Source organism: Moschus berezovskii, chromosome 14 (genome assembly GCF_049115385.1).
Source record: "Moschus berezovskii isolate FMDL1 chromosome 14, NW_MosBer_1.0, whole genome shotgun sequence".
In the NCBI taxonomy this organism is placed as follows: Eukaryota; Metazoa; Chordata; class Mammalia; order Artiodactyla; family Moschidae; genus Moschus; species Moschus berezovskii.
Genome location: NC_142473.1, coordinates 46,670,381 through 46,694,102, shown reverse-complemented (window position 1 = coordinate 46,694,102; position 23,722 = coordinate 46,670,381). Strand labels below are relative to the sequence as shown.

Below are 23,722 nucleotides of genomic sequence, written 5' to 3'. Positions count from 1 at the left end.
TGATGAAAATGAAACAGCTTCTAAAACATCAACCAGCTTATACTGGTTTTTGCCTCCCCAACTAGACTGTTGAAACAGCACCAGCTTAAACTGGTGTTGCTTCCTTCAAATAAGTTCATCAATCAAACCTTGACTTATTTTACAAAGACAACAGTGCAAGATGGGAAACCATCTCTCCAGGATGACTCCCAACCAAGAATCTTCAGTCTACAGAACTCAAAGAATCAAAGGTTGACACTGGAACCCTTAACAAAGCAAAGGAAAACCTGGCTTCCAGTAGCATGACTAGCTTATATGTTCTGATTCAAGACTAGCCAATCAGCTTCCAAGTTTGAAATTCCCCTAACCCCTTAAATTTTACCCCAACCCTGGATCATGGAGACAGATTTGAGAGCTTTGTCTCCTGTCTCTCTGCTGGTCAACCTCGCAATAAAGATTTTTTTTTCGCCTCAAAACCAGTGACATATTATTGGCTCCTATACACATGAGGCATTGAACCCTTGCTTGATAACGAAAACATCACTGGGAATGAAGTCTTCAGGGACAAAGAAGAGTTTTCTGGGGGAACATCACATTTGCAAAACTGATATTAGATGGAATTTAAGCAGTGAGAATTATGGTTTAATAAGTGCAGTGAAAGATAAAATTCTTCTATTTGGGTGTATTTATCTTTGTGAGGTTTTCGTTTTGCAATAACAGCCATTAGAACTAAGTATTGACATTAACTGAACTTAAAAGCATACTTTCTAATCTCATAAAATATTAAAGTAAGACTTATTAAAATCATTTTTAATCATGTTGCTTTCACTAAACAGAATTTTGGTAATAACTTTAAAGTAAAGGGGGAAAAGGTATTAAAAATGAAATTATTTAAGATTATTGTTTCATCTTTACCAAATCCTTTAATAGTTTTTGTGAGTGCTCAGTCGCTAAGTCGTGTCCGACTCTTTGTGACCCTGTCTGACTGTAGCCCACAAGGCCTCTCTATCCATGGGATTTCCCAGGCAAGAATACTGGAGTGGGTTGCCATTTTCTTCTCCAGGGGATCTTCCTGACCCAGGGATTGAACCTTAGCATCTCCTGCATTGCAGGGTGATTCTTTACCACTGATTGACCTGGCAAGGGAGAAGGCAATGGCACCCCACTCCAACACTTTTGCCTGGAAAAGCCCATGGATGGAGGAGCCTGGTGGGCTGCAGTCCATGGGATCGCTAAGAGTCGGACACGACTGAGCGACTTCACTTTCAATTTTCACTTTCATGCCTTGGAGAAGGAAATGGCAACCCACTCCAGTGTTCTTGCCTGGAGAATCCCAGGGATGGGGGAGCCTGGTGGGCTGCCGTCTATGGGGTCACACAGAGTCGGACATGACTGAAGCGACTTAGCAGCAGACCTGGCAAGTGTGCGTTATATATTTATACAGCTACATGTACATAAAACTTACACATAAATTGTAAATAGCAGGCTAGGACATAGAAGGAATAAATCTTGGTACATGAATAAGATGATGTGAAGGCAGTTGGCACCATCAGGACACTGATGAATAGTTTCATTCCCCCGTGATGACCAACTTGATGTGAGAAATTACAGGGAGAAAGAGTTGAGAATAGCTCCCAAGTGTGGCCTGCGGAAGTGGGCAGTGGTGCTGTCTTGCGGAAGGCTGAAATGTTACCCAAACAAACTTGGGTCCATTGACCAATCTACTGACACCAGCTTGTTGGGAAGTGAAGGGAAGTGCATCATTTGCTGCAAGGCCAAGCAAGGAGTATTGGTGGCTAAGGCTCAAAAGACCTGAACTCCCGGATGGATTGCAGGGAAGTGTTTTTAAAGACAGGAAATGGGTCACAGGGTGCGTGAACAGCTCGTGGACAGTCTTCTGATTGGTGAGATAGTTGGGAGTCAACGTCATCAACCTTCTGGTTCCAGTTGTTGGAGGTCTATGTGCTTGTTGATCAACATACAGTTAATGTTTTTCAACTGGTGTGGGTTTCAGTGTCTGCAAAACAGCTCAAGGTTATGGCTCAGATGTTATCTATAGCCTTCCAGGAGGAGCTAAACATTCTTGAGTTTGTTTTATAGCTAAATTGTTATTATTTTATCTTACTTGTCTATTTTCCTCTGTGTCAGCATTTTCTCACTTCTCTGATTAAATCTGCTTCTGGGAACTCAGGGAAGGCCTAGATGCTAAGTCGTGTCCAACTTTTGTGACCCCATGGACTGTAGCCTGCCAGGCTCCTCATGGGATTCTTTAGGCTAGAACACTGGAGTGGGCTGCCATTTCCTTCTCCAGGGGATCTTCCCCATCCAGGAATCGAACCCAGGTCTCCTGCACTGCAGGCAGTCTTTACCAACTGAGCTAGGAGGGAAGCCCTAGGATACTAAAGTTTTCCACAAACAAAAAGCGGGTGGAGGGCATGGAAGGCGGGAGGAGGCTGTTCCTTGGAAGGATCTATAGGATCCTGCTTGGTTACAGAAACACAGGAACAAGAGCAGGTTCTGGCACGTTCCTGGGAGGAAATTAGGAGTGTGAGTTTGGACACGTTTTCCCAGGCTTTGGAAACTCTGGTGGAGATATGTCCAGTAAGTTGGATAGACCATTTGCAGCTCTGGAGCATTCCGGAATGATGAGGAGGTTCAAGAGTCATTAGCAGGCAGGAGGCTGTTAAAACCGTGGGAGTGGGTGAGAACCCCAGAGGAGGCAGGCAGCTCAGCGGTAGAAAACCCAACAATGCTGCAACGAAAAGCCAGGCCCTGGAGGCTGAGAACCCAGCAGTCATCACTGGGGTATGTTGAAAATCTGGGGTTGTGGGGGGGCGCGGCCGCCAACTCTGGAAACTGTACTCCAAGGGTTCCAGGAAGGAAGGTGTGGTCAGCAAGTTCAAATGCTGGGGAGGGGCGAGTTGGGGCTACAAAGCACTCACTGGCTTCTGGCAACTAAGAGGTCAGTCCGGACTCGCAGGGACGGGTGCATAAGCCCAGGGTTGGAGGAGAGGGAGAGAGGGAGTGTCAGCTCAGTTCCGGGGAGTAAGTCACCTGTTTGGGGACCGTGACCCCAGCATCTCTCCTTGGGACAAGTTCCGGCAGGGGAGGAGGTTCGGGAAGATCGCACACAGAGGCGAGCGCTTCGGGGGCCGGGGCTGGCCGCGGAAGCGAGGTGCGAGGAGCCGGGCTGGCCCTGACCCCCGGCGGCTGCGGGCGCGCTTCCGGCCGAGGGACCCATCGCCGCCGCGGCGCCCCTGGGGCGCTCAAGTTTCCAGCTGGCCGCGCGGCCCGGTAGCGGCGCTCCAGGTAGCGGCGGCCCGGCGGGCGGGCGGGCGGCGGGCAGGGCAGACCTGCGCGGCGGCGGCCCGGCCCGCACCGCTCTGTCGCCGGCTCCTCGCGTCCTCTCCGCTCCGCGCCCAGGTAGGTCACCGGCTGGGGCGGCGCGAGGACCCCGGGCTTCTCCCCTGCGGGGGCGGCCTTCCTCCTGCCTCCCGGCGGGCCCGGGACGCCGCAGAACCGCGCCCTGGGAGCGCCGGTCCCCGCCCCTGCTGCGGGACTCTCCGCAGGCTCCCGCCCAGCGCCAGCGGCGCGCAAGGCCTGGCCGGGGCCGGCTCGGCCCGGCAGCAGTGCTCGGCAGCCTTTCCGCGGTGCTGGCTGTGCGCCCTGCCCCGCTCCGCCACCTGTGTTCCAGCCTGCGGGCCGCCCCCATCGGCCCACGGCATGGCCCTGTCCCCTGAACCCGGTGAGTGCGCGCGATGCTGCGCTCCTGACCTTGGGCCCACGCCCCGCGGCCCCCGGCTGCCCGGGGCGGGAGTCGGAGCGCCCCGGGGTGGGAACTTCGGTCCTGGGCTTCCTCGCCCGCTGAGAAGGTGGCTCCGACCCCAGGCTCACCGCTTGCCAGGGCTCTGGCGTCTCCCAGTCCCTGTGATAGCCTAGGGTTCAGGGTCCTCGGGTAAGCCCGCCGCCGCATCTCGGCTCCCTGGCGACTGATTTCGGATTCGAAAGGTTTAGAGAAATTAAGGGGTCTGGGACTTGCCGCCACTTAAGTACCTGGACAAATTTCTGGGTGCTTGAGGACTGGCCAGATGCCAACAGCTAAAGACTTCCACCTGAAGGCAGGGGGATGGACAGGATGGCAAGGTGACGGGATCAATGGAGGCCTTCATCCTTACCTCTTTGGCTCTTTCCAGGCAAGGGGGGTAGGTATACTGCATCTGGCAGTCTGCTTTGTGCCCTTGAACTTCCTGGTAGTTGCTTTGCCAGTGGAACTGCTTGATTTGGCAGGCAGAGGCCTCTGGAGTAGGAGAGGCTTGCTAACTAGAGTGTCATTTCCCCTAACTGTTGGGTCCTTGTGTGTGAGTGGAACCTTGGTGATGACAAATTAGCAAAGGAGCTGAGTGAAGAAAGCTGGAAACACTCGGAGGAATTTTAGCATGGTCCTGAGCCCTTGTTGACCATCCCCCTGGATGTGGTAACCAACATTTGGCCACTTTTAGGGAGAAATTGGCTGCAACTGGAACTCTTATAGGAGAAATTCCTCCCCTGACTGAAGCATCAGTGTAGCTGTAGAGCCAGGCAGCCATGGAGCCTCTGTCAGCCCTCACCTTCTAGTGTACTGATAGCTAGTTTGGAGTAGTTGTGTGCTGTGCTTAGTTGCTCAGTCGTGTCCAACTCTTTGCAACCCCATCGACTGTAGCCCTCCAGGCTCCTTCGTCCATGGAATTTTCCAGGCAGGAATACTGGAGGGGGTTGTCATTTCCTACTCCTGATCTGCCTACAACTCTGGCAGAAACTCTGAGGAGCTGCTCTAAAGATGCCTGTTTGGGGCTGCCCTAAGAACTACAGGACTTTCATGAGTGGCCTGTGGGAGACTCTTAGACCTCTGAGCCCCACCCTCAGCCCAACCTTGGTTCTTCAGAGATCCTCAGTAAGGGGTGAGGGACTCTCAGCAAAGTCAAGAAGCTCTTGGAGAGATGAGCTCTGCTTTCCTTGTCTTCACACTAGGTCCGTCCTCTTTAAAATGGCTTTGAAATCAATTCCTGGTCTTGAAAATATCATGGGCAGATAAAATACAGCCTTAGGGTTAAACACGGAGAGTATCTTCTCTCCCTGTAAGCTGCTCATCGGTCTTTTGGTTCTTCCCCCACAAACACTAATCTCTTATTTCTTCTGCGTGCTGCTGCCTATCTAGGACAGGAGACCATGGCTCTGGGCTCTGATCTAGGAGGGGCTAGGACTGGAGAGGGTGGGGTCCTGACTTGAGTGCTGGCCATGCAAAGTCAGCAAGAAGTATCACTTATAGAGGAGAAGGTTATTTTTCCTGATCTGGTTTCACATTTGAACATGGTTTCCTTTTCCTTGAACCCAAATAGGAGTTGAGACAATACCTGGCACATATTAGTGCTCAGTAAATAATGCTGAATGAAAGGATTTGGCGTCTAGATGAAAGGTCATGTTCATTTTCTCTGTTGGACTTTCTCACAGCTAGTATCAGGATGATAATGATGTCAAGAGATGGTACTTATAAAACACATATTATGTGCCAGGTACTATTCTAAGCACTTTACACACGCTAACTGATTGTCATGGCAACCTATGAGGTTGGCACTGTTATTATCCCCATTTTATAGGGAATAAAACTGAACCAGAGAAATCAGTGACTTGTCCAAGGTTATGTAACTTAGTGGTGAAGCAAAATTCAAACCTGAGAAGTCTGGCTTGAGTCCATATTCTTAACCACATACCGTACTGACTCTTGACATTGACGTAGGTAGATTCACCACTTAGCTCATTGACTCATTCATTAAGTTATGCATTCATTCATTCAAATATTTCTTGATACTTACTATGAGGATTCAGTAGTGAATGAGATGGGCAAGGTCTGTCATGAGGGTGATATATAGTGAGCGAAACCCCTTTGCCCAACCTCTCTTTGAATCATGCACACCTCAGAAATGAGAACATGAACCCCATATAGACAAGGCCACTGCATCCTTTTGGGGAGAGGGGAGTGGTATCTTTTTGGATAAGACATAATTTGATTCCAGCCTTTCCTGTTTGTTGGGATTTTGTAAGGGACAGTTAAGTGGTAAAAGTGAATGCAGCCTGATTTGGCACAATAATTTTATATCCTTGAACCTCATAAATATTGTAGGTTTTTATATCATGGAAATGAAAATAAAAAATTGTGTGTAGTCTGGTCTCCTGGCCAGGAAATGCAGGCCTGGGCCTGGTTATCATAGATTGTCTTTTTTTTCTTAAATTCTATTTTTAAAAAATTGAGATATAGTTCATGTATAATATTATATCAGTTATAGGTATGCAGCATAGTGATTCATAACTTTTAAAGGTTATATTCCATCTATAATTATTGTAAATTATTGGCTATATTCCCTGTGTTGTACAATATGCGCTTGTAGCTTATTTATTCTATACATAACAGTTTGTGCCTCTTTATCGCCTACCCCTATGGTGTCCCTCCCCCTTTCCTTTCCCTGCTGGTAATCACTAGTTAGTCCTCTGTACTGTCTTTGTTTTCTTTATGTTATATTCATTAGTTTGTTGTATTTTCCTAGATTCCACAGGTAAGTCGTATCATACAGTTTTTGTCTTTTTCTGTCTGACTTATTTCACTTAGTATAATACCTTCCAAGTCTATCCATATTATTGCAAATGGCAAAATATTCTTTCTTATGGCTGACAATTCCGTTGTATATATGTCCACATCTTCTCTATCTGGCCATCGCTGATGGATGCTTAGGCTGCTTCCATGTCTTGGGGACTGTAAATAATGCTGCTATGATCATTGGGGTACTTTCGAATTAGTATTTTCATTTTTTCAGATCTATATCCAGGAGTGGAATTGCTGGGTCACATGGTAGTCCTGTGTTTTGGAGACGGAAATGGCAACCACTCCAGTGTTCTTGCCTGGAGAATCCCTGGGACGGCGGAGCCTGGTGGGCTGCTGTCTGTGGGGTCACACAGAGTTGGACACGACTGAAGTGACTTAGCAGCAGCAGCAGCAGCATGGTTGTCCTGTGTTTAGCTTTTTGATTTTCCACAGTGGCTGCCCCAATCTACCTTCCTCCTAACAGTGTATGAGGGTTCCCTTTTCTTCACATCCTTGCTGACATTTTTTATTTGTGGTCTTTTCAATGATAGCCATTCTGACAGGTGGGAGATGGTATCTCATTGTGGTTTTAATTCACATTTCTCTTAATGATGTTGAGCATCTTTTCATGTACCTGTTGGCCCTCTGTATGTCTTCTTTTGAAAAATGTCTATTGAGGTCTTCTATCCACTTTTTAGTTGAGTTGTTTGTATTTTTGATGTTGAGTTGAATGAGGTATTTATATATTTTGGTTATTAGCCCCCTATTGGTTATATCATTAGCAGTATATTCTTCCATTCAGTAGTATCATAGATTGTCTTAATGTTCTTTCAAAAGGTAAAAGACTTTGAGTTTGGGACCAGTGTTCCTCAGTCTAGGAGGACTTCTGGGCCATGAGGAGCAGAGATGTGTTAGGTTCAAGGAGGAATTGTTAGTTCCTGAGCAAAGTTTGCTCTCCCAAGACAAAGCCACAGTTTCCTTCAAAACTACCGCTCTTCTGGAGGGTCTTGCATCCTTCCAGTGGGACCCTTGGCCATTGTCCCAGCCTGTGTCATTGTAGTGGGGCTGCTGCCCATCTCTCTTTGGACATGATGGAGTAGATCTCATGCTAATCGCTGGGGCCTGGGAAGGCAGCTTTTTCTAGATTGGAAAATGAAGGCTCAAAGTGGAAGGCATTTTCCAAAGCCTATGCCCAGGATATGCATAGGTATTTTTCCCTAGGGTGTCAGTAGTGGAAGGGTCAAATAAGTGTGTTGGGTTAAACAAAGTCAAGCAGCTTTTAAAAAGTCATGGTTTGTTTATTTTTGTCTGCGTTGGCTCTTCGTTACTGTGCATGGGCTTTTCTCCAGTTGCGCTGAGCGGGGGCTGCTGTCTAGTTGGGGTGCGCAGGCTTCTCACTGCAGTGGCTTCTCTTGTTGCGGCTGCCTGGCTCTAGGGTGCACAGGCTCAGTAATTGTGGTGTGAAGAGTTAGTCACCCTGCGGTCGTGTGGGATCTTCCTAGACCAAGAATCGAACCCATGTCCTCTGCTTTGGCAGGTGGATTCCCAACCACTGGACCACCAGAGTAGTCCCCTCAAGCAGCTTTCTTGACCAGAGGATTTCTAAATGTTTAGAATCTTCTAGTAGGAATCGTGTGTTTGAATTCCCATGAAGGACTATAGTATGCAGTATTGTGTAAGCCTTCTGGCATTTTATGTTCTACAGACTACACTTTGGAAAATGCTTGTTTAGACCAGAACTTTCCATGGTCTGGTTAAAGATCTAGAATAAGACTCCCTGGATGTGCTAGGTCCAAGTCTGTTCTCAGATGCATGGGCTAGGATGCTCCATGGCAGCCCCATCCTAACCCCCCTCCTGTCCCAAACACCCTAGCTGAAGGAATCATTTGCCTCTCTTCCCTCTGGCAAAATAGTACTAAGGGCTCAGGTTTTTTTTTTTTCCCCTCCATTTTGAGGTCATTTAATTATTTAATGAATACACATGACCGTCCCTCTAGGTTGCTTGTAGCCTGCTGGTCGCACTGTTTATGAAACAGCTGTGAGGACAGGTGGGTCGTAATCTCTGGGTAGCTAAAGCCCAGCAGCAGCCCGAGGATCGTGTGTCAACCCGTAATCCCACTCTGTACGCACAGGAATTATTATGCGGCTCAGGAAGGCACAACCTCACGATTGGACATGAGAAGGTGACTCAGGTCCAAGCCAGGGCTGGAGCTAGCCACCCAGTAAACAACTGGTCCCATCCTCTCTGGGCGCTTCTCCCCAGGATTTCAACAGCAGCACAGAAATAGCCCTATTGCTCATGGTTATTTCCCAGACCCACGCCACCGCTCTAAGTCCCTGGGAGGCCGCGTGTCTGTTGAGAGCTTCCCCACAGAGGACTGTCTTTCTCCTAAAGGGCGGGTGAGGAGTGGGGCTTCACGGTCTGGGAGGCTGTAGTGATCCACCCGAACTGCTCCGTGGGTTACCAGGGGCAGGGAGCCCGGCAGCTGCTGGTGGCTTCATCCAGCCGGCCCTCAGGAGGCTTCTCCAAGCTGGAGGCCCACGTGGGAGCCGAGGGCGGCAGTAAGGAGGGGAGGCTGGGGCAGGTGGGCTTGGCTGGGGCAGATGGGAGGCGCTTCTTTCCTGGGTGGGGGGGGGGGGCGGTTGGGTGGGCCAGTAGGCCCGCTGCTCTGGCTGAGCTGGTCGGGTTGCCCTGCCATCTGTGATGTATAGGTCCCTTCCGGGAAAGGAGCCGATCAGGCAGTCTCTCATCCTCCCCTGCTCCCGCCCTTCTCTCCCCTCGAGGTTCTGTCCTTTCCCTCTCTTAGGGGTTGGGGGAGGGGCTCGCATTGGCAACTGGACCAGAGCCCCTTCCCTCCGCACCGCCAGTCTTGGGGTGCTCCCAGGAAGGTTGCTTCTGGGCGGAGGGCCCTCTGAGGGGACCAGGGCAGGCTGGTAAGATGAGTCGGGTGGCGAGGCAGAGCCTGAAGTGGGGTTCAGAAACGGAAGCGTTGCAGGTGATGGTATGGCAGCTAGTGCTCAGCTCTCAGGAGGGGTCTGGACGTTCGAGGAAGGGGGTGGCTTATCGGCTGTGGTTGGTCGGGAAGGCTGAATGTACTCTTGCCTAGGGCAGCAGCAGCAGCTTGAGTTTCCTGCTCTGAAGGGGGTTGTGAGTGGGGCCAGGACACCGCTTTCTGGACACAGCAGCCGTGATAGCTGGCATTACCTGGGCCCTTTAGGACTCTTGGAAATTTTCCACTTCCATTTCATATTCACGGAAGAATTTCCAGCCCAGGCATATCTTGCTGTTGCGCAGGGCTGCTCACAGATATGCAAAGCAGAGACCTCCCACCCCAGCAGCAGACAGAGCCCAGCTAGCTGCACTCACACTGACTCAGCTCAGCCTCCCGGGCAGCACGCAGCCTTTGATCCGAGTGCGTCACCTGGATGGCATCCTCAGGAGCAGCCATGGGGACCCCAGCACCAGGCTCAGGTCTGTGTTGTGGGTTCTGACCATGGGAGTCTGGCAGGAGCAAGAAACAGCTTCATTTGTGTAGCGAGGGGATTTTTAAGAGGCACTGTGCCCCTTTTCTGGAGAGGCTGTGATGCTGTGAAAAAGTGCCTGTTTGTTGAAACTGGTGGCATGTTACAGCTTTCTAACTTTGAGACACTTTGCCGCCAAGCTCACTGGAGGGTGTGGTATTCTATGTCACAACGACATAAGCTGTATCACTAGCCAATGCCAGTGAATTCACAGTTGAGCCTCCCAAGCATGCTGGCTTCAGCTGACAAGTGGTTGAAAGTCAGGCTTGAACTGGCAGTTGGAGCTGAAGCTCTGCTGGGCTTTCCTACACATGCCTGGCCTGGCCGGGGTGTCTGGGTCTGAGAAGAGAGGCAGGCTCTGGAGGGAGGGGTTGGCAGGTGGGACTTGTCTGCCAATGATGTGCAGAAGACAGCAAATATCCAGAAGGCTCCTAAGACCCACTGACTTAGCCCAGCACCCTGACTGGGTTACTTGGTCAATTCTAAGGTGTGGAGTAGTCTTCACCAGTTATTTAAGATGTTGGTAGTAGTGCTGCTGGGGATTCCTATGGATACTGACACAAAGAGGTCTATGGGGAGATGGTACTCTGTGATTCTCTAGTCTTTGGTATGCCCCGTGAATCTGGGGTGAAGAGGCTATGGAAGGAAGCATTTCCCTAATTATTGACCCCAGGACCTGTTTCATAGCAGCAGGTATTGACTTCTGATGAGACCCAATATGGAAAAGATGGACTTAAGCTATTTGAGCTAAAGAAAAAGGAAGATCACTTGTAGAAGGATGCATCCTGTAAAGTATGTTTAGTTGACTTGAGTAAACTAAAAATGCGACGTGGAAAAATTGGCAGGATCTGGCATAAGAGCCCACAGACACAAAAGATACCCCCAAGTGGCCCACTTCTGAGGGGATGTGGCTGGGTCATGCTTGTGCACGTGTATTTAGGGGGGTATAAGGAGGTGGTTGATGAAAGTGAAAGAGGAGAGTGAAAAGGTTGGCTTGAAGCTCAACATTCAGAAAACGAAGATCATGGCATCTGGTCCCATCACTTCATGGGAAATAGATGGGGAAACAGTGGAAACAGTGTCAGACTTAATTTTTTTGGGCTCCAAAATCACTGCGGATGCTGATTGCAGCCATGAAATTAAAAGACGCTTACTCCTCGGAAGGAAAGTTATGACCAACCTAGATAGCATATTAAAAAGCAGAGACATTACTTTGCCAACCAAGGTCCATCTAGTCAAGGCTATGGTTTTTCCCGTGGTCATGTATGGATGTGAGAGTTGGACTGTGAAGAAAGCTGATCGCCGAAGAATTGATGCTTTTGAACTGTGGTGCTGGAGAAGACTCTTGAGAGTCCCTTGGTCTGCAAGGAGATCCAACCAGTCCATTCTGAAGGAGATCGATCCTGGGTGTTCATTGGAAGGACTGATGCTGAGGCTGAAACTCCAATACTTTGGCCACCTCAAGCGACGAGTTGACTCACTGGAAAAGACTCTGATGCTGGGAGGGATTGGGGGCGGGAGGAGAAGGGGACGACAGAGAATGAGATGGCTGGATGGCATCACCAGCTTGTTGGACATGAGTTTGAGTGAACTCTGGGAGTTGGTGATGGACAGGGAGGCCTGGCGTGCTGTGATTCGTGGGTCGCAAAGAGTCGGTCACGACTGGGCGACTGAACTGAACTGAACTGAACTGAAGGAGGCGGTAGTGAGCAGCTCTGATGCTGTTGCAGCTAAAGGGCTGAAGCTAACGCAGAGATGGGTCTTAAAGGTGGGATTCCTTTTGGACCAGCCTCTTTCTGGTGTGGAGTAGGTGGGAGAGGACCCTGATGGCCCAAATATGGGATGTAGACATTTGATTAGTTTTCATATTTTTCTCTTTTTAGAACTCTTGAGTCTATTCATTTTATTTTCTTTGTTTTTGTGCAGATGACATTACAATAGCATCAACGATCAAAATCAGATACTGCATCTCCCACTGGCGGTCCTGCCATCTGGTCATTTAAGGGTGTCTCTTGCAGCCCTGGTCCATAAGGGGACGCAGTTTCGTATCATTGTAATCAAAGCTTGGGAACAGTTTCATGTATTAGTTTTTTCATTTGCTGTTATCTTACAAGGTATTTTTTTATGTGATAGCACTGCCCTCATGATTATAATTTTGGTTGCTTCATGTTCTTTTTCAAGTGAGTGTGCTCTCATCTGAACCTTTTAAAGCTATTTCTATGAAGAGTGCAGGTAAACATCTTTGTGCATTTTCCTTCCTTCAGATTCTTTTCTTAGAAGCAATTTCTCAAGTGGGCTTACTCTTTCAGATGCTTGAATGTTTTATGGCTTTTGCTGCCCCTTGCCTGGAGCCCTTTAAAGATCTGGAAAGCTACACTTGACAGAGGCCTTAGAATGTTGGTCCAGGCTTGTTCACCCCTAGCAGCTCCTCCTGGGTCCAGCTCTTTGTCTTTCTCTCCATTTCTTTCTTCTGTCACCTTCTTCTCTGGCCTCTGCTCTGATGGTTTCCAGCTTCCTCTTCTTTGCTATCAGGGTGTGGAAATCTCCACAGCCAGCCGTTCCTCTTCATCTGCGCAGGATGCTATCGTGGTCTCTGCTGCCACAGACCAGCACAGTTGCGTCCTGAGCTGCCTCTCTCCTCCCACTCAAGCCCCGAGCGGTGAGAGAGGCCCAGGAAAGGCCTGGCCCTGCGGGGGGAAGGAAGGAGGAAATTGGTTTCACAGTCTAAGGGCCGCAGAGGTATTGTAGAATACCTCTCTATATAACCTGCCCTTTAAGCAGCCTGCTTTCCTCCTTCCTGTCTGTGTCATGAATTAGATCCGCAGGCCGCAGAGAAGACCAGAGCAGCAAGCTCTCCTGGAACCAGAAACCTCACTGGTACCTAGAATTACAGTGCTTAGAACTGAGAGGGCCTTGGAGACTGCTTCGTCCGGTCCCTTTATCTCACAGATGAGAACACGGGGAGGCATAGAGTGACTGCCCCAACTGCTCAGCATCCCTCCTCCCCTGAAAGTGCTTCCTCTCCCTGCCAGAGAGCAGCTGGGCACTGTCTCAACCGTCATCCTCTGTCTGCCTGATGAAACTACGTCTCTCTTTAAACCCTCCTTAAAGAAACCAGGTTGACAGAAAGCTCCTCTCCTGGAGCTGTTCCTGGTGAAAGTGGCTTGTGGCAGGGATACAGTACTAGTCTGGTCCATAGGTGGGATGCTGGGGACAGCGAGGGGACCTGCCCTGACCCCCAAATGGGCAGAGAGAAGCCACACAATTTAGGGGTTCAGAGGACAGATGCCAGAACCAGATTCGTGTGCTCAGAGCCCCTGAGCAGAGGCTCAGAGAGGAAAGGGATGGGAGCCAGTGGCTGAGAACAGCGCAGGTCACAGCCTGCTTATTAGAAGTGTGACCCTGGGCAAGTTAGCTCTCTGTGCCTTCATTCTCTCATCTGTAAAATGGGAACAGTAGGATTAACCGAGTTAGTACATGTATAGGGCTTGACAGAGCGCACTTCCTACATGCTGTATAAGTGCTGAAAGACAGGCAAAGAAAAAAATCAACCAGGTGGTTTAGGCCGGCTACTGATGGTGAGAAGCCGGTGTGCAGAGGAGGTAAGGGCAAGCTTCTTTGAGGATGTGAGTCTTCAGCTGGGCTGTGAGAGGTAACGAGTCTCCCTGTCCCCAGATTTTTATTTCACTGGCTGTCCTGTTGGGCGTTCCAGAGGGTTTGGGAGATGGTGCCCCTGTGGTTTCCTTTCAGCAGCAGTTCTCATTTTGTGTCGTGAGGAATGCAGCTGTCGATCTCCTGGGCTCTTGTGCCAATCATTAGACCCTTTGGGCTTTGGCCTTGCACTCCATGCAGTGGGGAGCAGGTTTGTTCAGTGTGGCACCCCACACGGCCTCCTCATCGTCTACAGGAGGGGGTTTTGAACTCTCCCCTCCACAGGAGGTGGAAAGGGTGGGGCTTGCCCCTGCACTGAGGATTCCCTGGGTTTGGGAAAACAGTAGAACACTTGGTTGGACAGTTCATGCTTGCACTTCTGAACATTTGCTTTCTCATGAGATGTAAGTGGGCCTATACCTTTCACATTCACTCGCTTATGGAGCTAGTTGTAAAAATTGGCCTGTTGGGTTTGATCCGGGGAATTCCTGAGTAGACAGCTGACCCCAAAGACTGGGGCACCGGCCCTTTTTGCATGCCTTCTCCTGCCCTGCGCACCAGTGGCTCAGGGAGTCTAGTAGTTCTTGGCTCACGTTGGTTTTCTTTTTCTGCCAGCCGAGATGCCGCGCCAATTCCCCAAGCTGAACATCTCCGAGGTGGATGAGCAAGTCCGGCTCCTGGCCGAGAAGGTGTTTGCTAAAGTACTCCGAGAAGAGGACAGCAAAGATGCCCTGTCCCTCTTCACAGTCCCCGAGGACTGCCCCATTGGGCAGAAGGAGGCCAAGGAGAGGGAGCTGCAGAAGGAGCTGGCGGAGCAGAAGTCTTTGGAGACCGCGAAAAGGTTTGTCCCCCTGACCTGGTGGGATCATGCAGACACAGGTGGGCTGCGGGCGCTTGTCTTGTGATGAGGTGCCTTGTGTGAAATCGGCTGTCCTGGGAGCTGAGTTTAGTTCTTAACCAAGACTATTTAACTCACACGTATTCAGTGAAGGGTGTTGTGCCTTTGGTTGAAAAGATTGAAAACCACTTTCTCTCCTACTCTTTTAGAAACAAATCATATGCCTAAATACTCACGATTCCAAATGACATTTCCATCTTTCTAGAAACTTGAGGATTTCTTGGGAAACATCAACTTTACTTCTTTCATCACTTGATAAGTACTTTGCATTGTTAATTAACTCAGCTCACTCTTTGCCAGGTTTTGTGCTGGGCACTGGGGATATATTAATGAACTAGGTATAGTCCCTGCCGTGTAGAGCTTACAGTTGGTCTAGACAATAATTGACTGGACAAATTAATTGAGAAATGACAAGTTGTGATAAGTGCTGTGTCAGTCAGAGTCTAACCAGAAAAGCAGAAACTCCTTGAGTATTGGAAGTAGGATGTTTTCACAGGAAATTGGTTACAGAGGTGATAGAGAAGCAGGCAGTGGGGAGAGAGGCTGCCCAGAGAGTAGACACGGTAGGAAGCAGCTATCACCCCAGACTGGAGAGACAGTGGAGGGAGGTGGGGTGGCTGGAGCTTGGGGTGGAGGAGTTGGAACTGCGGTGGCCTTTCCAATAGAAACTGGAGCCTAGGGGGTGATGCACCAATTGCAGAGATGGCCTCCGAAGGCAGAGATGGAGACGAGAGATACCTGGCTTTAATCTTTCCGGCATGTTCTGGTTTCCCCCACTGGTTGCCACTGTCCAAGCCTAGCCAGAAGCCAGCTGACACATGGAGAGGGAGAGTCCTTTTTCAGATTAGGTAGTTAGGGAAGGTGACATTGTAGCTGATGCAAGGGTGTAAAGTAGCCAGCTACTGTAGAGCTGGGTGAGCACCTTATAGGTGGAGGAGCCAGGACAAAGGCCCTTAGGTAACTTCAGGGAGGCCTGTGTACGGTAGAGGTGTGGTTAGGGGTGAAGTGCCATGATCTGCATCTGGAGGGGCAGGCAGGGCCCAGATCAGATGGGCCTGTGCTCCCTGATAAGTAGTTTGGATCTTTACGTGCGCTCGGAAGGCTTCACCTTTCAGTTGATCTCACCTGTGTTGTTTGTGTGCTTAGTTGGTCACAGTCATGTCCAAATCTTTGTGACCCCCATGAACTGTAGCCTGTCAGGCTCCTCTCTCCACGGGATTCTCCAGGCAAGAATATTGGAGTGGGTTGCCATTTCCTTCTCTAGGGGATCTTCCCAAACCAGGGATTGAACCTGCATCTCCCCTGTCTCCTCCATTGCAGGTGGATTCTTTACCCTCTGAGCCACCTGGGAAGCCCATCTCACCTGGGAGAGCAGAATTAAAGAATAGAAAGCTTTGAGAAAGTGTCCGGTGGGGCTCTGGCTAGGTGCCTGCCTGGCCGGCACACTGCAGACCTAAATAGCTAAGGTAGTGGCACTTGAGCACTCTCTGCGCCCCAGTCCGTCGTCAGGTCCTTCCTAAGGCACCGTCTGACTTTAAAAGGCAAGTCCTTTCTTCTCCTGGTGGTATAGAACTTCAGTACTTTGGTAACATTTTTTAGGAAAGTAGTAAAAAATCAAGTATTGGTATAAGGGCAAGAACAGAGCTTTATTGTACAGAATGTAAGTGCTTTCCTTCCTCTGAGGGGCTGTAAGCCGTGAAGTGAAGGGGTTGTTGGTGTTGATAGCCAGTGAGGTGGTCACAAGTTACCCTGGAGAGTAAAGCAGAGCCTGGCTGTGGAGACCCTCGTCCATACTTTGCTGGCTGAACAGATGTTATGAAGTGAATGCTCTGCAGGACCTTCTGTCTTCTGAATTGAGCATTTTGGACCCTTAATAATGAGAAGAGAAGGAGTCCTGACATTTTGTATTACTAGAAATGATAGGTTTCTGAGGTCAGTTTCCATTACAGAGAGACACTGGACCTGAAATCTGCAGAAGAGATTCTTCTGTTATCAATGCCCAGGCTAACAGCAAGCCTTCTTATTCTTGAGTCCAAATGATGCTACATGGTTTCCAGAAATTCCTCTGCAAGCTTCTCTCCAGAAGTTTCATTCTTTCCCTACTTGTTAGGTTGTGGTGGTCTTGGCTTGCATCTGTCTGCCCCCTTTGACTAGAAGCTCCCTGAGGACTGTGTCTGACTCCCACTGTATCCCAAGGATCCAGCCCAGAACCTCACCTGTGTTGGAGAGCAGTGGTTATGTGGGAGGAGAAAGACATCCTGTTTCTCCACTGCCATCACAGACACTCCCTCAGAGTGGCCATGGCTCCCTGGATCGCTGTGTTCTGCCACTCACTGGGATGCTCTGTGACTTTGGGCCATTAGGAAACCTCTCTGTGCCCCAGCTTTTCACCATCTGTAAAGTAAGACCAGTCAAGAGCTACTTTCATGGGATGTTGTGAGCAATGAGGGAATTAACATGTAAAAGGCTTAGGGCAGGGCCTGGATGACGGTAAGCCCCATGGAAATTTTATCTATTTGTCCAACTTTCTGTAGCAGACATGGGCAGCAACCTTACTGTGGGCTAAGTTAATCTGTATATTAAACTTTGTTGTTCAGTTGTTCAGTAGTGTCTGACTCTTTGCATTCCCATGGACTGTAGCACACCAGGCTTCCCTGTCCTTCACTATCTCCTGAAGTTTGCTCAAACTCATGTCCACTGAGTCGGTGATGCCATCCAACCATCTCATCCTCTGTCGTCCCCTTCTCCTCTCCCTCAGTCTTTTGTAGAATCAGGGTCTTTGCCAATGAGTCTGCTCTTCACATCAGGTGGCCAAAGTCTTATAGCTTCAGCTTTAGCATCAGTTCTTCCAATGAATATTCAGGGTTGATTTCTTTTAGGATTGACTGGTTTGATCTCCTTGCTGTTCAGGGGACTCTCAAGAGTCTTCCAGCATCACAGTTCAAAAGCATCAATTCTTTGGTGCTCAGTCTTTTTTTATGGTCCAACTCTCACATCTGTACTTGACTACTGGAAAAATCATAGCTTTGACTAGATGGACCTTTGAATGCAAAGAAATGCCTCTACCTTTTAATACACTCTGTAGGTTTGTTATAGCTTTTCTTCCAAGAATTAAGTGTCTTAATTTTGTGGCTGCAGTCACTGTCCACAGTGATTTTGGAGTTCAAGAAAATAAATCCTGCCTCTGCTTGCACTTTTCCCCCATTTATTTGACACTAAGTGATGAGACTGAGTTCTATGATCTTAGTTTTTTGAACGTTGAGGTTTTTTTTTTTTTTTGGAATGTTGAGTTTTAAGCCAGCTTTTTCACTCTCCTCTTTCACCTTCATCAAAAGGTTCTTTAGTTTCTCTTCACTTTCTGCCATTAGACTGGTATTATCTGCTTGTCTGAGGTTGTTGATACTTCTGGCAATCTTGATTCCAGATTGTGATTCATTCAGCCTAGCATTTTGCATAATGTACTCTGCATATAAGTTAAATAAGCAGAGTGACAATATACAGCCTTGATGTATTCCTTTCCCAATTTTGAACTTGTCCATTGTTCCATGTCCAGTTTTGACTGTTGCTTCTTGACCTGAATATAATTTCCTCAGGAGGCTGGTAAGGTGGTCTGGTATTCCCATCTTGAAGAATTTTCCACAGTTTGTTGTACAAACTTTAGCATAGTCAATGAAGGCTTTAGCATAGTCAATGAAGCAGAAGTAGATGTTTTTCTGGAATTCTCTTGCTTTTTCTATAATCCAACGGATGTTGGCAATTTGGTTTCTGGTTCCTCTGCCTTTTCTAAATCCAGCTTGTACATTTGGAAGTTCTCCATTCACATACTGTTGAACCTTGCTTGGAGGATTTTGAGCATTGCCTTGCTAACATGAGAAATGAGTGCATTGGTATGATAGTTTGAACATTCTTTGGGATTCTTTTTTCCAGTTCTGTGGCCATGGCTAAGTTTTCCAAATTTGCTGGCACATTGAGTGCAGCACTTTAATAACATTGTCCTTTAGGATTTTAAATATTTCAGCTGAAATTCCATCACCTCCACTAGCTTTGTTTATAGTATTGCTTCCGAAGGCCCACCTGACTTCACACTCCAGGATGTCTGGCTTAGCTCTAGGTGAGTGACCTCACCATCCCCATTACGTGGGTCATTAAGATCTCTTTTGTACAGTTCTTCTGTGTATTTTTGCCACCTCTTCTTAATCTCTTCTGCTTTTGTTAGGTCCACATTAAGCTTCCGTTCCGTTCCGTTCTGTCGCTCAGTCGTGTCCGACTCTTTGCGACCCCCTGGACTGTAGCCTACCAGGCTTCTCTGTCCATGGGATTCTCCAGGCAGGAATACTATCAAGTGGGTATTCTTAACTTGATTTTACAGATTAGGACACATAGCCAGTAAGTGACCCAGGTCTTTTGAATGTAGAACCTCACACTTTAACCACGAAGCTATCCCATCTCCAGTCAGGCCTGGGGTCCTTGGTTCCATGTGGAGACACTGGGGACTGCTCTCCAGGATGTAATTGCTGGCTGCTGAATGAAATGGAGGGAAACCTGGCCCACAGCTCCCTGCTGCCCACTGGCTACTTTTATGCCAAAGCACAGTCTGGTCCCTGGACTACTTGTCAGACGTCCTGGTGTCCTCTGGAGCTGTGCACCCCCAGTTTTAGCTTTCAGCCTCGCTGCTCAGTAGAGGCACTGTTATGCAAATATTCAGATGTGAACCTTCTGGAGGAGGAACCCTCTCTGCCTGCAGCTTCCTCTTTTTCTCTCCCTTGTCCCTGACACTCTGGAATGTAAATGGTAACATGGAGCCCTCCCTCAAGGAACCCCAAGGCCTGGAGCCAGAAGCAGGATTCCAGATACCCAGAGTCTGTAAACTTGTGTTTCAAACTGTGACATTAGATGGGACTTCCAGTTTGGAGAAAGGTCTCCCTCGCCCTGGCTCCTCTGACAAGCCCGAATCTTTCTGGTACTTGGAGAAAGCTTTTTTGTACAACCATTCTCTTTTCTCTCTTATTATTAAAAGAAAAATTTAAAAAAGACTGTTTAAAGTCTAATGTAAAGGCACTAGCTAGAACTTGGAAGTAAAACAGCTTCTTAGAAAAAGAATGAGAAACTTGGATTATGAGTAAGAAAGATGAGCGCCTGAAACACGGACGCCAGCAGTTCTGAGAGCTGAACTGGGCTCAGTCATAGACCTCCCAGGGCTGGGGGACCTCTCCAGGGAGCTGGCACCCCAGGCTGCTCAAAGAGGCGCTCGGTTTGCAGGCCAGATCAGGAGGTCAGCAGTGACGTCTTGCTGCAGGGACCTCTCTGCCTCCTTAGGAAGATGACATTGACCAGGCCTCTATTGAGACTCAAGGTGCATCAAGGTGAGCGGGAGGGGTAGGCTGTCTATGGAATCAAAGTTAGGAGGCAAAGACAAGAAGACTGGAAAACCCTGCTGGCACCCAGAAGCTCTCTGCTGTTCACTTTGAATCTCATCATCTCACCTAGCCAGAGCTCACCCACCCTGCAAATGTACATAGCTGAAATGTAGCCAGCATGGGTGACAACCCTGTAAGAATATCTGATGTGCAGCCAAAAATGCACATCAGGGCTCCTTCGGTGCTCTACTTCTCGTTTTTAAGCAGCTTTATTGAGGTGTAATTCACATACCGTATAATCCATTCATTTAAAGTGTACGATTCAGTGGTTTTTTAGTATATTCGCAAGGTGCAACCATCACCACAGTCAATTTTAGAACATTTTTTCAACCCCTCCCCCCAAAAGAAATCCTGTATGTTTTAGCTGTCACCCCGGCCCCAATTCTCTCACCCTGTCTTCTATTCTTGTTTCACACTGAGTTCTAATAAGCTTGGTTATTTTGTTTCTTATCCTGTGACAGATTTAAGGAAGCAAATTAAAAGTGGGAGAGGGACTTCTATAGGCAGAGTCACAGGTGTGTTGTGCGGTGATTACGAACTCAGACCTTGGAACCAGACCAGCTGGGTTCCTGGCCTGTGTCTTAGACTGAGTGCCCTCAGGCAAGGACCTTTAGGTTCCTATTTCCTGATCTGCAAAATGAGGATGATGGACCTACCTTGTGAGAATTAAATGAGCTAATAAGGATGACTGCTTAGCACCCGTGCTTAGACATCATTAGTGTTCCTGTTTTTGTTATTATTTAACAGTTCACAGTGAGAGAGGAAACAGAATAATTATGAAAATCAGACGCAAGATTTCAAAGCACAGCAGTCTTGGGACAAAATAAGCTGGTGACTGAATAACGCGATGATGACGCTGAGTCATGGAGAGAAGTTTCAATTATGTTCAGCATGCACTGATTCAGATATAGGAATTATGAATTTCATTTTTAAAAGCCACACTGAAGTTTTTTTAATTTAGAGTATAAAGGGCACAGCCATCTGATGGGAAGAGCGAACTCATTGGAAAAGACCCTGATGCTGGGAAAGATTGAGGGCGAGAGGAGAAGGAGAAGATAGAGGATGAGATTGTTGGATGGACTTGAGTTTGAGTAAACTCTGGGACATAGTGAAGGACAGGGAAGCCTGACCTGCTGCAGTCCGTGGGGTCACAGAGAATCAGACACGACTTAGCGACCAAACAACAACAAAAGGGGACAGAGTTTATCTGAAAAATTTAGCTCTCCAGAACAATGACTTCCCTGAGCAAACTAGATAAACATATTTGTTATGAATCGAACATAGCACAGCTAAATCATTTTGTTTTATGAAACTTCTTCAGTTCAGTTCAGTTCAGTCGCTCAGTCGTGTCCGACTCTTTGCGACCCCATGAATCGCAGCACACCAGGCCTCCCTGTCCATCACCAACTCCCGGAGTTCACTCAAACTCATGTCCATCAAGTCGGTGATGCCATCCAGCCATCTCATTCTCTGTTGTCCCCGTCTCCTCCCGCCCCCAATCCCTCCCAGCATCAGTCTTTTCCAATGAGTCAACTCGTCGCATGAGGTGGCCAAAGTATTGGAGTTTCAGCTTTAGCATCAGTCCTTCGGGTAAGTCACGTCTAAGTTCAGGGCCATTGACAAAGGAGCTTCATTTGAAACAGGTTTATTTATCTGCTTTTAAAATTAAGAAGAGAGTTTAAGACTTAACAGGTAAGGAAGATAATACTTCACTGTGCTCTCTGGGGAGGAAGAGTAGCTGAGAAGGACTGGGGAGAGGGAGAGAGAGGTCCATAGAGACCTACACATGGTCAGGAGTGGTGGGAAAATAGTGGGAGGTCTCAGGGGGAGGTGAAGGGAGGGATGGTTGAGGTTCTGAGTCTTCATACTGATGGGTTTCAGTGCAAGTCAGCTGCACCCACGCAGTCAGACACACCGAGCATGTGCTCTGTGCCCTCTGCACACCTGCCTTTTGGGGCCCACCATGCAGCATGTGTCACAGCCAGCTTGCCCACCTTCTCCTTTTCAGATAGGCTGAGACCTCTGGTTTCAATCACAGAGTAGGTGTCAGCTCTTTAACTGCTCCCCTCCTTAGACCCAGGGCTCCACTTCCACGAGAATCAGGGGAAGCAGTAGGAGCAGATGAGCCTGTGAGAGTGGGAATGCCTGCCCTGCTTGACGCCTTCAGGTTCAGATTGTTAATAAAATCTTGTGCTGCTGTGTGACTCCTGCTTTGAGCCTTTAGCATAGTAATTCTCATCTGGAGTGGTCTGAGCTGCCAAAACAACCTGAGTGTGTGTGTGTGTATGTGTATAGAAGGGCTTCAAACAAGTCTCCCATTCGGGAACGTTCCCCTCTCCCTCTGGGAATGAGGCAGGGAGCCTTCTCTGACCCTCCTGCTCTATGGCTCCCACCCTCAGTCTGGGTTAGAGTCTCCTCTGGGATCCCGAAATATCAGGTCGTCTCATCACACTAACCATGTCGTATGATGATAATCTATTGAACCATCTGGACATTGAGGTCAGCCTCTGGAGTCAGAGGAGTATTTTGTCTGCCCGTCTATCCCCAGGACCTGGCACATCGGTGTTGAGTAGAGTGAAATCCATTGTGCCTCCTGACCCACTGTATGTCATTCAGAGCCTTTGGTGAGAGGTTCCCCTGGCCAGACTTTACAGGGCAGTGGCTGCAGGCCCCTGAGAAGATGCTGACTCTTCTGTGGAAGAGCATGGAGGCTCTGGGGCTCTTAACTGGAGTGCTTAGGAGCAGGGAAGGGCTGGGGAGTGGGCAGGGTGAGGGTGAAGACAGAGAGTGACAGGGACAGGCAAGGGCCATAGAAGTGGTGGCGGCAGCAGACAGGTGCTGAGAGGTGCCTACTGACAGCCCAGATGACCAGGTCGTGTCCTTGAGCTGAGGGTCTGGTGGGACAGGAAGGTCCCTGCGGCCCAGGAGGGAGGACACAGCTGCTCCTTGGCCCTTTGGGCCCTCAGGCTTGGCCTGCAGCTGGTGTCCTTATAGCTCCGCACCCTGCCAGTTCTTTGGCAGGAGTGCATTTCTGCCAGCTGGACTTGTGGGTGGGGAAGGGAGGGGTGGGCCAGCTGTGGCGGAGCGAGCTGGCTTACTCTGTGTCCCAAGGGCTCACACGGTGGGGCAGCAGGTGGAACTGCGGACGGACAGATCTCGGCCCGTGATGAGGAAGTGGTTTCTAACAGTGGCAACAGATCATGTTTTGTTCACCTTGTCTTTGCATGCTTGGCTCAGAGTAGGTCCTTGGGAAATGGTTTTTGAATATATGATTGACTGCTGACGTCTTATTCAGAAATGCAGTGAGCTGTCCGACACTGGATGTATTCAGACAAAGGCTGCCTTAGAGGATTGGGGTGTGTAGCTTTAAAATCCTTTCCAGCCAGGATACTGCATGGTTCTACAATTCAGAAAAAGCATGTGGTCACTTCATTGTTGCGATGCAGGTGGGGCTGGTCTGAAGCCTTGAGAGGGCTGGGACACACACAGTCACGCAGCTGCTGCTGTCCACCTTTGTGGCTGGGCCTCAGCGGCAAGAATGGAAACGAGGTGTGGACCTGTGGTCTACAGAGTTCCTAGAACATCCCCCCAGAGATGTCCTTCCCTAGTCTCCAGACCCTCTGAATGTGATGAGGCATCGCT

At 48.8% G+C, this 23,722-nt stretch overlaps 1 protein-coding gene across 8 annotated transcripts in view; it reads left to right on the top strand.

Annotated features, from left to right (window-relative positions):
* The first annotated feature begins 1,925 nt into the window (after positions 1-1,925).
* AMPD3 (adenosine monophosphate deaminase 3) overlaps positions 1,926-23,722 on the top strand; it is a 55,032-nt gene continuing 33,235 nt past the window's right edge. Inside the window, exons 1-2 of one of the 8 annotated variants that reach the window (XM_055423389.2) lie at positions 1,926-2,784; positions 14,381-14,606. In XM_055423389.2, the coding sequence (XP_055279364.1) occupies positions 14,386-14,606 (221 nt within the window). In that variant the 5' untranslated portion in view covers positions 1,926-2,784; positions 14,381-14,385. The other 7 variants (XM_055423387.2, XM_055423388.2, XM_055423383.2 and 4 more) reach the window with 7 other exon arrangements.